This window comes from Pogona vitticeps, chromosome 3 (assembly GCF_051106095.1).
Source record: "Pogona vitticeps strain Pit_001003342236 chromosome 3, PviZW2.1, whole genome shotgun sequence".
In the NCBI taxonomy this organism is placed as follows: domain Eukaryota; kingdom Metazoa; phylum Chordata; class Lepidosauria; order Squamata; family Agamidae; genus Pogona; species Pogona vitticeps.
The window spans coordinates 43171206-43189140 of NC_135785.1; the positions used below are offsets into that span (position 1 = coordinate 43171206).

The window sequence follows — 17935 nt, forward strand, 5'->3', positions numbered from 1 at the left end:
ATAGATAGATAGATAGATAGATAGATAGATAGATAGATAGATAGATAGATAGATAGATAGATAGATAGATAGATAGATAGATAGATAGGTCGGTCGGTCGGTCGGTCGGTCGGTCGGTCGGTCGGTCGGTCGGTCGGTCGGTCGGTCGGTCGGTCGGTCGGTCGGTAGCAGAATGGGACCTGCTATTTAGAAATAGTTGCATGAATTTATGTACATTCACAAGCCCTTAAATTCACAGTCACATTTCTTGCCCTTTCTCTCTCACACATATATATTTGGAACTCTCTTTCTCTCCCACCCTGAAATACCCTCTTCCATGTGTCCAGGGCTCAGCTGGAGACTTGGCTGACCAGGCATGATTTCAAAAGAGCCTGTTTATAAAACGCTCCAGTCAAGATATAATTATAATAATCACATTAAGAGCTTTGCTGCAGTGTTCCTGTAAATGTAGAAAGCTCTTACACAGAGAGCGAGTGAGCCAAGAAGGAGTGTGTATGTGTGCGCGTGTGCGTGTGTGTGCACGCTATGTTTTCTTTTCAGTCCCACCCCCTGCTAGCCCACCTTCCCTTATCCTGGGGAATAAAAACAGTTTATTTTATGATGGATCGTCCCGCTCTTTGGTCACTGACCTTTCCTAGTACATTTCTGCTGAGCTCAGCAGAAAACAGCTGAGTGCATTTGTGGATCTCATATGTGGGTGGGGGGAGGGAAGGAAGGGGGCTCACCCAAATCCTTCTCAAAAACAAAACAACAACAGAGAGCTAGTTGAAGTAAACCCAGCCAACACGGAAGATCTGGACAATGTTACAGCTTTTAAAAGTAAAGGATTAAGAAAGAAAACTGGGAAGAAAAGTACTGGGGACTTGGGGTTTGTACAGAATTTGCCTGCCTCCCCCCCCCCGCCCATCCCAATTTGGTGATATACAGGGCACAGCAGGCTTAGATTTCCCAAGCAGGCAGAATTAAAACACAAAATGCTCTTTTCTTCTGCACTTAAGACTCCCCGTGCTGACAGCCCAGGAAATAGCTACATTATTCCAAGGGATTCAATGTGCAGCCTCTCAGACAGATTGTATATATGCAAGGGTGCAGGAATCCCTTGTACTTGTGCGGCAAGGACCTTGGCAAAGGTGCTACTGCTTGGTTCTGAACAAGTTTCTGGCCCTCTCTAGAAGTTTCATTAGCTCACCAACACCGAGATAAACTCCTGTCTTTCGATTTGGCTATGCTGTTCCACTGTGATCGGTTCCAGAATTTGCAAATATTGCTTTTTTTTTTTTTACTATAAGGTCCAGAATGCCTCAGACAACATAGTCAGGGAAATTCTGGCATCTATAGCCCAGACATTGCAGACTAGAAAACTAACTTTTCTCTGAGCTCTGCATTTCTTCAAGTCTAATGGTTCTGAATATTTTTTTCAGTTCACTGTATGCTAGTTGAAACGGACATAGGCAGCAAGGGGATATTCCAAGGACAGAATGGTTGGGACCCAATGGCCAAGCAGGAATTCAGTTCAAATATCCATCCCTCTCTTTCTCTTAAGAAAAAATATATTTGCTGCTAGGTTTTAGCAGAAATAGTTTTCCTTCTTAAATTAGTGCAAGTTTTCATGATGTTGATAATAGGTTCCTGTCCTCAACAGCCTTCTTAGCTTTTGTAAACTCAAGGCTGTAACTTCCTTTATGGAGTTCCTCCATTTCATATTTGGTCTTCTTTTCATTTTTTCTTCAACTTTTGCCATCATTATTGTCTTTTCCAGCAAATTGTGTCAGTAGAGTGTGTAAAATGAGAAAACCTTACGATCACCCAGGGCCAGGAGTTGTAGCAACCTGTAAGTGATGTCCCATGAAATGAATTCTTCTCCTTACAGCTTCTTTCAATCCTCACATGTCAAATATAAACTTGCTCCACCTTTGCACAATTTCACAGTGACATCCATGAGCAGACAGATAGTTTCAAATAAACATTCTCACTGGACTTATACCATGTCATGCATAAACTGCAGTGCCTCTTCCTGACATTCCTAGGACCCGTTCATACTGTAAAACACTCCGTATTTTCATAATTATGTTGCATTAGCATGGGAATAACAATTCACCTTATCCCTGTCTCCTCCATTGTTCTCCTACACATGAAGACCAATATGCCTGAAAAGAGAAAACCTCCACCATCTGTCTGAGTTCTCCACATTTGGTGAAGGCCTCCAAAACAATGGTTCAATATCTGACTCACAGCAAGTGTTTATAAATAAGAGAGGATCTCTGCTTCTAACTCATAGGCTTAAATACATAGGGTGATGATGAAACAGAGATCAAAGGGAGGCAGGATAGGTCACTTCTGTCCTTATGTGTTACTGCAACATGCCAAAATAACAAGTGAGTAGAGTTATTCTTTTCCCCCTTTCCTTTTTTTTTTAAAGTAGGAAAGTTTTGAAGCCATATAGCTTCAAACAGCAAAAAAAAAAGTTATGATTGGGCCAAAGTAAAATAACAGATGGCATCTAGTATCTGAACCATTAGCAGCACCTTTCAGGAGGCTATACCAGTATATTTTTGTGTGTATCCCTAACATTGTAAGTTAAAACACCCATAATGGGCAGTAAGTCATCCTGAAATCAGGGAGCTGGTTTCTGAGTAAACCCAGTATAGTGTTGCAGGTTTAGGATTCTTGGCTCAGTCAGGCATGTGTTTTTCTTAAAGGCAGAGCAACTGAAAGCACAACTACGGCTGGCAGAGGAGACCCATGCAGGGGTTTGCAAAGAACTGGTCGAGCTTCACCACAAGCAGCAGGAGACTGAGGAATCCTGTGATCACCAACAGAAGGAGCTGCAGGAAATTCACAGGGCCATGGCAGATGAGAGCAGAGAAAAAGAAGCACTACAGAAGTCCAACACTGATCTCAGAGCAGCAATTAGGAAGGCAGAGAATGAGAGACTCAGGTAGGTAGAGAGTAAGTTTTCCAGATCTCAAGTTTTCACCCTTAAAGCATTGCTTCTGAAATCTCAAGGTGTTACTGGTCTGGAAATCCTCATAGGTTTGGAGGTTCATCCTGACATGCTGAAAATCATCCAGAGACTTGCCAGTAAATTAAATTTACTTTTGTTCTTCTGTTCAGGAGTCAATGTTCTTTTTATTTTGAATAACATACTTGACTCCCACTGTATAACACAGCCTTTAGCTTGCAGTTCTCTTCCAACATATTCTGCAAGGTAGACCCTTGGTAGTACTATAAATTGCCCTTTACATTTATCCTTGTGTCCCCACATTTTCTGTCCTGCACACATCATTTTCCAACTGTTGTTGAAGGATCTACCCCCCATGACATCACAAGGAGACATCCCTAGGTATTACATTTGCACCCTGAAATCTGAGGGAATGGGGCGCTACTGAGCTAGCAACACTTGTAGTCAGTGGCACACAGACAGGCTGGGAAGAAGCATCTGAGGCATGGGGCTGACCTAGATCTTGTTGGTACTTTTAGATATAACAAATAGTATAAAAGTGTGCATCTCCTGAAGTTTGCAGAGGACCAAGGAGGAAAAGGAGCAGAAGATTGCTGTTCTGGAGGAAGCAAAGGCAGCGGTGGAGGGAGAGTTGGGAGAGCTCAGAGCAAATCTCCGTGAAGTGGAAAAGTCCCGCATGGAAGGCCGAAGGGAGCTACAGGAGCTGCGCAGACAGGTAGCGGTGTCCCAGAACCCCACCATCAACACCTTTGTCTGCTTAGAATTCTGGGGATATAAGAACTACTATAGGACAGTGAATTTCCATCACTGAGGCATGTACCATTGGAGGGACATAAAAGCAGGTCAGGTGGATTGGCAGACTTTCACAAAAAAAAAACACAATCCAAAATCTTATTGGATAAACACATGTGCAAGAAGAACCCTGCAGCTAATTGGTAAGGTGCCATGTGGATGCCAGACAAGTACAGGATACACAATCAGGCAGACAATCAGGCACTGACCTGCAACCAGCAGCTCTTCAGTCAGTCATGGCAACTTTTGCAATGGCTCTTGTGCATGTGTGAATATACCACAGGATCCTGGCCACAAAGAATCCATGCCCTCTTAATCCCCATGCCCTCCTAGAGCTGTAATGGGCCCCCTCCTATCACCCAGGGTTTGTTCATCTCTGCTCATTTATCAAGCTAATTGTAACTTTGGGTAAATATAATAACAGAGTGCCTGTACAGTATATGTTGACACATATAAATCACCTTCCTGGGGAAAATGGCCTTTTGTTTCTGTCATAATGGGGCGCAAATGTTTTGATGGAATGATTGGTGGAGCATAAAATGCCAAGGGTATTGCTGTAGGAAGCACCTGACATTACCAAATGCAACATTCAATATGACACTCATAGTCAGCGTGTCCTGCACTTACTATAGACACAGGCGAAGCTCCAGAATGTATGGTACCTGAGCAGAGTGAACTGTGGAAGAAACATATCAAAATCCAAAATCCCTTTCTTATTTAATTTGATCCTGAAAGTCCATTTGAAAGAGCCCCATGAGGGAAACCATCCATTATAACTTAATGTGTCTCTTACTGATTATCTCAAGCTTTGTGTTTCTCCCTTAGGATTCTCCATGCTACTTTTTTCCCATTTAGGACCTCCCCATGCCTGGTACCCTTAAGGGCACATCCAGACAGGGGAAGTTGGGGTTGTCTGGTTCATGCTTAAAAGGTTCTTCTCTTTAGTGCAATCTATGTTATCTCTCACTTGATCAGTCCTTTCGTTCACACGTAATGCCTTTATTTTCCTCCCATGAGAAGGGTCCAGACAGGTCTTGGGATTGGTCTAGTTTGTCCCCTTTTCAATTACTGATACTCCTTTTCCTGCCCCCTATCACATCTTTTCCCATGGCCATCATTCAGTGGGCCCCAACAAATTTTCTCTCTCTTTTTTTGTTAAATTAAATGACATAGCAAAATAGCAATGCTTCTGTCTAGGATGGTACACATAATACCACCAATGTATCTCATTTATAGTTCTTATTTTAAAGGTGCAAAGGGTATACTTTTTTTAAGTGGGGGAGGAGACAGAGAAGGATGCAATTCATCAAGGGTCTGAGTTCAGGAGAAAAGAGGTAGGCAAAACCCACCTTTCTCCAGCAAGTAACAACCACACCAGTGATGGAGAGCTGTGCCAGCAAAAATTCAAAAGACATCAGAAAATCATCCATAATAGATACCGTGTTTTCCCAAAAATTCCAGTAGTGGTTGAATGCCTTCCTGAATATCCTAGAAACAATTAGGATGACCAGTAGGAATGACATGCTTGTCCATAAATGCTACCATATTTTCCCAAAAATAAGACAGGGTCTTATATTAATTTTTGCTCCAAAAAACACATTAGGGCTTATTTTCAGGGGATCTTTTATTTTACAGTCATGTCATCTTCTGGTTGCTGCACAATGGTGGAGGGTGGGGTTTCACTTAACTGGAGCTTATTTTGGGGGTAGGGCTTATATTAAGAGCATCCTGAAAAATCGTACTAGGGCTTATTTTCAGGTTAGACCTTATTTTGGGGGTAAATAGGATAGATAGGTCTAAAATGTCCATCATTTCCCATCTTACCTTGAAATGGAAGAGCTCTTTTTGCCTCTGATGAGAAGAAGGAGGGACAGCAGAGATGTATGAAGCAGTAGAGAAAAGGAAGAAAGGAAAAAAGGAGGGGGGAATAATAAAGAGGCAGCTAGCCTGCCAGCCTACCCAAAATAATGATGATAATAATGATGAAAAATTCACAAAACCTATCCTCTTCCTCCTAGATTGGAGCCAGGCTGTAGTTCCTTCAGCAGATATAGAAAGAAAAATCTAGTCTCTTTAAAAAAGAAAACCTTGTGCTCAGAGCTTTGTGCAACATCCAGTTCTTCTCTTGTTCTGACAACCCTCAATCAGTCGTGATCACTTTCAACTTTATATCATGAAAATCGAGTAGATTTCACCCTCTTCCTTTTGTTGTTGTTGTTGTTCCCCCCCCCCAACAGTTTCCAAATCACTTGCATTTTCAGCATTTCCTGGGCTGAACTGTTGGTTTTCAAGTCCAGAACCCTAGTCAGTTTCATCAGAGTTGCATTGGTAGGGCAGTGAAACTGACCAGGATGGAGACTGGGGGTAATTGCGTTTAAGTGCTAAGGGTCTTAAAAGCAATGCTTTACGGCATTTTATTGTATGTATGTATGTATGTATGTATGTATGTATGTATGTATGTATGTATGTATGTATGTATGTATGTACGTATGTATGCATTTATTTATTTATTTATTTATTTATTTATTTATTTATTTATTTATTTATTTATTTATTTATTTATTTATTATGCACTGGTGTTGTTGCATCTACATTTGTCTCCCCCTGTTGCTGCATTTTAATCTCTGGTCTGTGTGTCTGCGAGTGTGGATGCTTCAATTGTTTTGTGCATGGAACTTCTGCACCAGAAAGATTTGTGGAAAGAAAGGACTGGATCTGGCGCTTTGACTTAAAATAAAATAAAATTGGGCGGTGCTTTTTCTCACAAGAAAGAGACATACTTGTTTCCGTTTTTGTTTTACAGATTAATTCTACTTCCGTCATTCCCCTAAATGATAGGGCTTGAGTTGGGTGGGCACAGGAATCAACAGAAAAAAGAGTGAAGGCAGGGAAGTGCGGTGTGGAATTATTGTTAGCTAACTCTCTCTCTCTCTCTCTCTCTCTCTCTCTGTGTGTTTGTGTGTGTGTGTGTGTGTGTGTGCGTGTGTGTGTGTGTGCGCGCGCGCATGTACATATGTGTAGAATTGGCTGTGGCTCCTGGATTTCCAGGAGAGAGGGGGAAATGAGGAAAATGCACTCTTTATAATACTGCCACTATCTCATTTATCTAGAATAGCACTGCATCTAAAAGGAAAATATATTTTAAGAAACGTAAATCGTTGTGTCTATGACAATGGGGAGAGAGTGTTCTACATCATCCCTTTCGATGCCATAACCCATCAAATATGTCATAGGGTTGTCACCTCATATAATGCCATGCAGAGCTCTATTTTGGTGTGGACTAACCATCCACATGGGCTAAGCAGGAGCACTTTGAATCACACACACACACACACACACACACAAACAAACAAACTCTACAGCTCTAGTGCTGGGCCAAAAAGGAGTGGGAGTGGCAGGATGGATCACTCTCAGTCAAAACACATGTGGACGCCATAAACCAAACAGCACCAGAAGCAATCCAGATAGCAAGCTATTCTGCCAGTGTGGACTACTGTACCCTCAGTAGCATGCTTTGTTTATCACATTTGTAACAAATAAGCAAGATACTGATCTTCACATTGTAGAAACTGGTAGCTTTCTGCCAAATAGAAATTAGTAAGGATGTCATATGCTCAGTCACTGCACTGACCAATTAATGGCAGTAACAGTTTTATGTAGAAGAGGCTATCCTTGAGTTGGGCTTGCTAGCCGTGTGTGCACTGGAGAATACTCTGTGTTTCCAATGTTCCTTTGCAGGTGAAGGCCCTGGAGAGTGAGAGGAGCAAGAGTGCCCAGGAAATCAATGACCTGCAACATCGGTTGCTGGAGGAAGAAAAGCAGGAACAGCAGTGCAGTAAAGAAGCCCTGGAACTGAAGCAGAAGATCACTGCCCTGGAAATAGCTCATGAATCTGCTCACAAGGAGGTACCACTGTGACAGGCGGCAGAAGCAATGGAGGCAGAAACAGGCAGGCCCAATATCTCAAATGGGGCACTGGTCCCCCTCGGGATTTGGCTGCTCCCAGCCATCCCCTGGCTCTTTACTAGAGATGGAGCACCAGGGCCTTGCCCTTGTTCCTTTCCTACCTAACCCCCAGTTCTACCACATTCTCTTTCTGTTGGTGGGTGGGGTGATGGGGACTGGGATATTTTTTCTGCTCCTTTGCTGAGTTGTGGAGTGAACAAATGGGTTGGGGATAAGGGAGTCTCAGAGTAATTGTCTGCCTGCCTGTCAGGGAAAGACTCACTTTTGTCCTCTCTTCTGTCTGCTGCCTCTAGTTCCACCCTTCACTGGCTAGTGTGTCTTCTGCCCAGAGCTGTAACTGGAAATCCTGGCACCTGGGACAACAGACATTATCTCCTACCCTGCTCTGCCTTAAGGCGTGGGAAGAGTTACTCCAAAGAAAAAGGAGGGGGTGAATGTGGCCCCTCCCAAAGGAAAGAGAAAGTCTGTGTTTAAAAGAAATACAGGAAACCGAATAGGGCTGGGAGGTGTTTATTATCCTAATATTCACCAGTGGATTCACCTCTAGATTTTGATGCCCTCTAGGTTTTGGTGCCCTCTAGGTTTTGGCACCCAGATTTGGACCACAGAAGGCGGGAGACGAGTCAAGACTGTCAGCTTGAGATATATAGATATTGAACAGCTATCCTTCTTCATTTGACCAAACTCCGGGAGGCAGTGGAAGACAGGAGGGCCTGGCATGCTCTGGTCCATGGCGTCATGAAGTGTCGGACACGACTTAACGACTAAACAACAAGCAACAACAATTCTTTTTCAAAGCATGTCTCTGCATTAAGACTAGAACATCTTTACGAAACGATGAGCCATATTGCATGCACGTATCTCTAGGCATGTGGTCACAGATGTCTGCCTTATGTGGCAATTAAGCAAGATGATCCCTAATTAGATCTTTTGGGATAGTCATTTTCTAATGGCAAACGCATGCAAAGTCCTCTAATACCAAGAGGGATCTTGACATTAACAGGAATCATGAACCTTTCCCGTCCTCCACTCCACAGTCCTAATCAGACTCCTCTTTTCCCTCTCTCTCTCTCTCACTGCCTCTCAGTATCCTTCAGTTTCTCTCCCATATTGTGTTTACCATTTTAACAATGGCAACTGAGAAATTCACAGATATTCCACTATCTCATCTAGTTTAGCTCTAAGTATGCAGTACTGTACTGATAGAGGAGTAGACATGAAACACTGATATGGATACCCAGGTTGTGCATAGGTAGCCCAAGACATTTCGCTGCCTGAGGCAATGGACAAAATAGCAAACACTCCTCTATCTATAGAAGTTTACTGGAGTGTTGGTTTGCTTGTTTGTTTGTTTATACTTCCTTCCTTTCTTGTCCCAGACCGAGACCTGAGTTGCCTCACAACAATGTTAAAACAAATACAAATAAAATATACAATTGAATCTTAACACTCATGGTGAGGCAGCATCCTCCACCTTACTTGAGAACATCAAGATAGCTTAGAGGGTGCAGGACACACTGTCTGGAACACACAGCTCTGTCACCCAACAGAAACGATAATCATTCCTGCCTCGTCCACATCAGTGACTCCCTCAGTCTCCCTAATGATAGCCCCTGGAGCTGTGCCTGCGTGGACAGATACAGATGTCACTGAAATCTATTACCAGAGTCCCTGGGGAAGTGGGGGCAGAGTTCAGAAAAGTTACTTTTAGGACTGCAATTCCCAGAATGCCTTAACGAGCATGGTCAGCATGCTGTCTGGGGGAAGGCTTGGAGAGGTACTGTAGTCCAAAAAGTAACTTTTCCAAACACTGTGTTGAGAGGAGATGAAGCGTGTATACACTACCACAAGCTGCAAACCCTGCTGTTCTCTTTCAGGTGTTGAGCTTGCAGAAGAAGCTGTCTGCCACAGAAGCAGAGGCTCGTCTTCGGCAACAGGATTTGACCCAGAACCTTGCTGAGAGCTTTGGCAGAGAAAAGAAGATGAAGGATGATCTCCATAGCTTGGAGATGAAGCTGCAGGAAGCCAATAGGGTGACTGAGAATCTCCAGATGCGCGTCAGCACCTGTGAGGGTCGCGCCCGTGGCTTAGAAACAGAGCTGGTCAAAGCTGAGGCAGCCAAGAGGGAAGTTGAGCAGAAGTTGGTGGCACTGCACTCTACTTTACGGCGCACGCTGGGGCTCGGCAGCAGGACTCCCTCTCCACAAAGAACCACTTCTCCATTCAAAGGTCAGACTCTTCTTCCTGCCGTATGCTGAATTTCAGTGATGGCAATAACTGAGAACTAGCCACCATCCCCTAGTCCTAGGAATAAAATACACTGATAGCTAAGACACAAGTCTCCCAGAGCTTGTAAATGTAATTCTTTTGGATGCCAATTTCCAGACTGCCTCAGCTAGTATGACCAGTGGCCAGGTTGGCTGGGAGATTCTGGGATTTAGAGTGCAAAGAATTAATTTCTCCCAGCTCTGTGCGGCTTATTGCTTCAACCAGTACAGCTGTTGTGATGGAAGCAGGCTGAATGCTGGGAGGTGAGCAGCAGCAAAGGTGGTGGGAAATATGATGCAAGTGGAAGTCATCTCCTGCCTTTTAAACAGTGGCCTTGGTGATCTGTTGTGGAATGAGGTCAGAGACCAGTGGTAGAGCCAAGGGCATTGTATGAAGAAAGCTTTGGTGCCTGGCTTCCCCAATTTTAAAGATCTCAGTTAACAGAGGTTGGAGAAAGAGACTGCAGGGAGCTACAACTGGCTAACCTAGATGACACTGAGATAGATGACTCTTTGCCAGAGCCCGGACTCTTCCCATGGAGACCATGCTTGCTGGTGGATTTGAGGACTTGGGAGCCCATAAAGTTCACTTTTCCATGCTCTGTTCTGTATGAGGTAACTGCATATGTTCACTGCTGGGCCAGGATTTCATTTTCATTACGTACCAAACACTGTGGAAAGCTGAAGCCTGCCTAGTGACAGTGATTGCTCATGACGAGATGGTGATGGGCTCCAAGGTCACTGACTCTGTGCAGTTTTTCATCACATTGTTATTCATTTTATGCAACTGCTATACACCTAATCACTCTATATCCATTAGGCCTCCCTCGGAGGTAAGCGCTGTTGTTAGATGATAGCAAACCGCTCTGACATATCCCGCTAAAAAGGCTCAGGCAGCAAAGAATGGTGAAGAGTTTTGCTTCAGTTCAGGGCTGGTCACTGCCAATCAGATATACAGTACAGAATAGTGGATGTAGGATAGCTTCCTACATTCAACATCTTGCAAAAAAACTTTTCATTGATTTACACAGTGCACTCAAATCCTTCCCTCTGGTCTTTAGAAATCCTCTATATAGTCTTCTCCTTTGGTTTCTGAGGTTTAAACTAGATAATACACTTAGCACAGGACTCCCTCAGGTGTTGACATACTTCTGTGTGTCCTATCATGTTTTCCCTCTCACTTCTACATCTTACATTTGGCATGTTTTGCTTTGTTTTGTGATAGGCTGTGAGAAGATACAGATGGGCTTAATTGGAAAGTCTGGCTGCCAAAGCCATGCTTTTGAGGAAATCCTGTTGTCAAAGAGGAGATGGATAGTTAAAGGGAATGCATTATATTCTCATTTCTGTTGGGGCTGGAATCTAGATTTCATTTTTCCACAGGACTCAGTGGCCGACAAACCCCAGCCTCTCGAACAGGGTCTCCTGAAAGGAGCCGTTCACATTCTCCATTTCACCAAACTTCACCTTCCAGAAGTGAGCAAACTACAAGTGAAATTGACCCAGAGGTAGTTCGTGATGCTTTAAGGGACTTTCTTCAGGAACTGCGGGACACTCAGAGAGAGAGGGTATGTGAAGACATATGGGGTTTTTTTTTCAGAAGCATTTGGCACTTAGGTTTTCAGCAAACCACGAGGTCACAATGCTAATCTTTAAAGATTATGGACTTGTGGTCTTTGGGATATTGATCCTTATGGTATATGATCATATGTACACAGCTCACCCCAGGATAGGCACAGAGTATAAATCAATTCATGCTGGCCCCTCCTGATTTAGATTATTCATGGGGAGCGATCAATCAATCAGATCATTTTCTGTGATTTCTACACTCTGCTTGGCTAGTTGCCATTTGATTAGCACTCACACATTGTGGGGACATCCTGTAATGCACAATGCTATCTTACTACATATCAGGAAAAATTGTATCTTCACCACTGTAGAAGAAAACATCTTTAAAGCTCTATCAACATTTAAGAGATGATTTTTAAAAAAAAATATTTAGTCTTATTTCATCATGGTTTGATTTCCTTAAGAATGTCCGCACCCTCTGTAATCCTCATTCAATACTTCTATTCATTGGGAGCAGTCCAAGGGAAGGAAGCAAAGGAAAGTAGGAATGTCTAAGGCTGAAATCCTCTGCACACATATTTGAACCCATTGAACAAAGCAGAACTTCTGAGAAAATATGCGAAGGATCAAATCTCATTGCTTGAAACTGTTCTGAAGAATCACTGATTTTAACAGACTTGGAATAGCCCTGGGGTTCAGACTTTATGTAACAAACAAAAAGTCTGTTTTTTGCTTTCCACCACATGGGTGCACATCTTCAACATGTGTTTCCAGGCACTTCATTTAAGATAGCATATCATGCTGTGTGTTCAATGTCATGTTAGCTTTAAGGGTGTTACCAGAAATTATCAGTTTCTAGATATGTCTTTGGGTGCCTGGAGAGCACTGTATACACAAAATCCATTTACACTTCTCTGGATTTTATCCAATGAATGCTAAAAGTGTATAAGAGATAGATTAATCTGAGTACATTGGATTCCAAAGACAATGTACCTATTTATTCTTCTCACAAATAAAGGGTCTCATTTGAATGTTAACCAACTCCAGTAGTTAGTTACACAAGTGTAAATTAGGGAATATCTGACGCATAATAAGGAGTCATGTCACCTTAAAGCCTAACTAGTTTTATCTGGCACAAGCTTTTGTGAATTGCAACCCACTTATCATCATAGTGGAACTGTTGAATAGCTCATTAGTTTAGGTATCTGGCTGCAGAACTAGAAGCTGGGAGTTCAATTCCCCACTATGCCTCCTTGACAAAGACTGGACTCAGTGATCCATAGGATCCTTCCTGCTCTGCAGTTCGATGATGATGATGACATTTGCTTAAGTTGGCTGGGCTCCACAAGAGCTTATGTCAAATATAGCTATCTAGTCTTTAAAGTTATGCAAGATTCTTTGGGCGAAATCCTGCTGGTGGTCCCAACAGAGTATACTAACTGAATCAGTGAAACAAATGTGAGTATTGACTTACCACTGATTCAGTAAGTCTACTCTAACTGGAATGAAAAAAAATGGATTTAGGCCTTTGTTGTTTTTACTACAACAGATTGCCATGGTTGAACATTTCCTTCAAAACTCACACATAATTTTAACTGCAAATTTTGAAACTTACAGGGACCTTAAAACACTGCAGAAAACTGCATTTGATTCTGAAGGACTATGTTCAAATTCCACATCAGCAATTGCGCCATGATATACAGCTTTTGGCCTCAGTCTTCCAAATTTGCTTTACATTCTTTACACTGACATAAGACAGACTTGATCAATATTACATTTGTGATACATTTCTTTTTGTAACTGTAGTATTTTTCCTTTTCCTTCCTACTTCAGATAACTTTCCTGTAAAGGTTTCAAGTCTTTTTTCCTCCAGGCCCCATTCTAACTCTGAAAACAAAAATAAAAACAAAAGCTCAAAGTAAGAAATTAGATCTGTAAACAATTGTTAACTAAAGAAAAGGCATGCAAATTAAGTAAATATGTGCAAAGATACGTTATTTATTACAGTTACAAAATTTAATTGGTGTTTTTTTCCACACAAAATGTTAGATCCCATGAACACATATTGTTGTTCTGAGAATGCCTCTGTGCTTGGCTAAACCTGGGCCAAGAAAGGGTACATAAGATTTCATCTCAAGTGGAGCTAACCTGATGATTGTCAGATTAAGATACACTGCTAGCTCATTTGCCCAGTACTGAAAACTACAAAATTATTCCAGGTCTGCTTTGCCGGATCACATGAGCCGACCTAGCTCAGCTTGACCGTACACTAACCTCCAAGACATATGTTTAGCAACATTCAAGAGCAGTTCAGCATTTCTCTGTCATGTGCTATTTATTGCTCAAAAGCATGCCTCTTGTAAAAATGCATAAATATTTATACTGTACCAGAATAATTAAAAAAACATGGGCTGTCATAATAATCATAGCATCAGATCATCCAACGGCCTTTCTAACAAATGGAGAAATCAGTGAATTCTTTTTGGGCTGCATACAATCTAAGGCATTCCGCGCTTTGTTGTCTTGTTCCACCAAGGCTCTGAAGGCCATTGGTCATTTGCAGAAAGGGAAACAAATATCTACAATCATAAATGACATTTTTTCAGTTAACACTTTTGCAACTCTAACCTATTCACCTTTGCCGAAAATCACACACCACTGCAATCTTAACAATGCAATATTTAGCATGTGTGCTTAGACTTTTTTTCAGTGGTGCTTACTCCCAGGAAAAGCTGCATAACATTACAGTGGAAAGGGAAGGAGTTTTGGTACACTGAAAATGCAGAAATGCCTACCAATTTCAAATTATTGTTGGTTTAATTCCTCCTCTCAAGGAAGGTACTGTATAGTTGGTAAAGTAAGACTGTGCTTGCCTCAGATTTCATGGATTAAAGTTGTGACATGCTTGCAACCTCTTGTTTCCATACACCATTTGAAAAGTTTGCTGTTTTGGACCTGATCCCCCAGAATGCCTAGCTAGCATGCCTACTGGGGGGCTGGGCTAGGCATCCAGGGAGTTGTAACTTTTCCAAACTCTACCTATATATGTGATTACCACCCAATGCTATACTTACTTAACCTATGGGAGCCTCCTCCATTATTTAAAAGGCAAGAGTGTTGAGATGGGCATGAACTGCTGATTCGGTGGTTTGTGCTGGTTCATTTTTCAGCCAACCAGGTGTTTGGCGCTTCCCAAGATCTCAAGATTTTTTAAAAAAAAAAAAAGAATTCAAAGAGCCTGAAACATTTGGGCCTGTTTATTTTTTTTGTAACCTTCTTCAAGGGCAATAAATGATCAGAAATCTCTGATGATCCCTTTTCAAAATTCTGTAATTTGACCTGCTGCCACTGAAATTTGGAAACATATGATCAGAACTGAACAATTATTAGGAAGTGGTGTTAATTTATTTTACCCTCCAAAATAGCCTGCTGCCCTCAGGTCCATGATGAAGATGGTCCAGTCACCATTCTGGAAATAAAACTCAGCTGCTTACCTAGTAGAATTCTATATACAAATGAAGAGAAGATGCCATCTTGTTCTTTGCCTCAGGCAGCAAAAGAGCTTGGGCTGGGCTCCTGGCCACAGTTCAAAATACATGACAGCACGACAACAGCTGCAACATTGCAGTGAGAGACTTCCTGTGCATTGTGTGGTGCTTTAGTGTACATGCATGTGCAGTAAGCTGCATGATGACCAGAAACAGTATTCAGTTATCACAAGCAGCCACTCTGAATCCCAGCTGTGAAGTAAAATTAGTGGAAGGATCCTGTTAGACTCTTGTCCTTGTTGTGGGCTTCCCAAAAGTATCTATTGTGGGTCAACTACTGTGGGATTTGAAAGCTGGACTGCTTTGTCTGATCCAGGAAGGCTCTTATCCAGGTATTATCCATCCACCCACTCAAGAGATTTCACTTGCAAAGACTCTAAGGAAGTAGCTGAACCCACGAAGGAGTGAAAATGGTAGCAAATTATACTAACCCAAATTTAGCAAGGCACCCCCCAGCCCAAAATAGAAAAAGACTGAGGACAACCATTTACCAAGAGACACCAGAAACATTCCTGGTGAAGAGGGACACACATGAAAACTCCAAACTCAAATGCATCCAGAAACAGTATTTTCTGCTCTCCATAATATTATGTGGATCTGCAGGCTGTGCTTATTTTATGGTGAGGAAAACAGTCAGAGGCATTTTGATAGCAGGTCACACTGAGTTATATTTATGTATTAGATGTTATACTGCTCTTCGGTGTAAAACGTCTCAAAGCAGCTGACAACAATATAAAATACAATAAAACCAGTGGTAAACCCAACATAGTAAAAACAAACAGAACAGCCAAAGGAAAAGGAGTACGCTATTATCATACTACTGTAAGTTAAAACTGCAGTCTGAAAACAGAAGCTCTTCATTTTTTCATCTCTGAATTTAAAAAAAAAAACACATTCAGCTGGATGTCAGATGTGTCTCCCTGGGGAGAACTTTCTAGAGTCAGGTCATTATAGCTGACAATGTCCAATCTTGAATTATCACCTGCCTCACTTCCAAAATGAGGGGGCCCCCAAGAAAGGCCTCTGATGATTCTTTTGATTTTGGACCTATTTCTTGTGGGAGAACAAAGTCCTAAAAGGATCCTGATTTGGAACTAATCTTAAAAAAAAAACCTTCGTAACACCTGCAGTTTTTCATATTACCACCCTAAGTCCTGTTCACAAGAAACATGTGAAAAGTAAATGGTAGGCAAGCCAATTTTTCAAGACCATTGAGATGTGTTTCATTTACTCAGTCCTAGTCAACAATCTAGCAATTGTATTTTATACAAATTATAGTTTCTGCAGAGTCTTCATTGAACAAAACTTACATATCATATAACAAAAAGTTTACCAGTACATAATATCAACTGAATTGGTTAGTGTGAAGAACCAGGAATCACATATCTGTCTCTTTGTACTGTATATCTATATTTCTTTCTCTCCCACTTTCCCTCTCTCTGTGGAGCAGTCCTGTACTGCCTGAAACTGACATGTATCTGTAAAAATCAAAACAGAAAAGAACAAGATTGGATGCCCTTTTCAAGTGCCATACAGCTTGATATTGGGTGGCATGACAAGATTTTCTGAGGATTCAATGCATGTTTTTTTTTAGCATGCAGTTATGGCCTGGATGACAACAGCAACAGGTAATGGGCAGAGCTGAAACTTTCTTCTGCCTCCCATGTACATATAAACTCTTTTCTGAGGACTTGCAAGGTGTATCGCTAAAGAATACACTAAATAAATTATTTTGGTTAAATGGTTGATAAGAAAATTTGAGACACTCATGTATTCAGCGCAGTGAATTAAGTCTTGCTCTGAGTCACTTTTTCCAAAATTAGATTGATTGAGTTGAGCATGGGACCTCATATTAGTAACACTCTTAAAACCCTTTCCCTACAGAAAAACCATTTCAAAAGCTAATTAAGATGTGGTTGATTTTTTTATATTTCTTGACTTCAGCTTTTTCATGAGGGATTATATAGTCATTTTTAGATGTATATTTTTAAATTGGTTTCTGTATTCTATGAAACTGATGAGATAAATACGGCAAAAAAAATTCAAAAAAGTTACCTGCTACCTTAACTTCGTATGTTTTTCATTGTCCTCCCTTGTAAGAAACATGAATGTGTGCCTATTTCTTCTTCCTAGGATGATCTAAGAATTCAAGTGATGAATATGAGCCATAAGATGAATGAAATGGAATCTGATCATGACCGGACTAAGAGCCGTATCCTGCAACTCCAAAAATTTTTAGCAGACTGCGAGGAAGGCCTGTTCTCTTTTTCCATGTTTCTTTATGCGCTCTTCCATTGTGTTTCCTGTGCATTTGAAGGGATGCACCTCTAATTTTCCATACTAATATGATTATTTATTTCTTTGCTAACATAGCAAGAATATATTTGGAAGGAGACCTTTTTAAAAAAGAAAAGAAAAATAGATGTGATCAGCTGCCATTTTAAGTGGAGAAACAGCCAGAAGGAGGAATCTGTAAATCTTTTCTCTACTTGACATTTAGAAAAGGGTGTATGGAAAAGATGTATTTTCTTCCCTGAATGCTTCTTCTTTCAAAACAGCAACCTCCCCAGTTTTTTTTAAATTTTAAATAATGTTCTGGATTGAGGCCTGCACTAGCATAAATATCACCTTTTGGCTCCCCCCATGCTCAACTTTACAGGGTAACCCAGGGGGTTTATGGGGCCTGGGATAAGTATGATTTTGGGGCTGCTACTGCTGGCTGAGTCCTTTAGAGAGACATCTAAATGTATACAAACATGGTGTTCTCATGCAAACTATGCATAAGAATTCTCACCTGTAGCTCCTCCATGCTCTGGGATCAAGCAGAATAA

General features: G+C 41.5%; 1 protein-coding gene across 10 annotated transcripts in view; it reads left to right on the plus strand.

The window, feature by feature from the left end:
• The window catches only part of CROCC2 (ciliary rootlet coiled-coil, rootletin family member 2), a 107926-nt gene that overhangs the window by 67193 nt on the left and 22798 nt on the right, over nucleotides 1–17935 (plus strand). For all 10 annotated transcript variants that reach the window (XM_078389244.1, XM_078389245.1, XM_020786425.3 and 7 more), the window contains 6 exons: nucleotides 2700–2938; nucleotides 3518–3677; nucleotides 7493–7660; nucleotides 9598–9949; nucleotides 11371–11555; nucleotides 17238–17358. In XM_078389244.1, coding sequence (XP_078245370.1) covers nucleotides 2700–2938; nucleotides 3518–3677; nucleotides 7493–7660; nucleotides 9598–9949; nucleotides 11371–11555; nucleotides 17238–17358 — 1225 coding nt within the window. The remainder of the gene's footprint in view (nucleotides 1–2699; nucleotides 2939–3517; nucleotides 3678–7492; nucleotides 7661–9597; nucleotides 9950–11370; nucleotides 11556–17237; nucleotides 17359–17935) is intronic.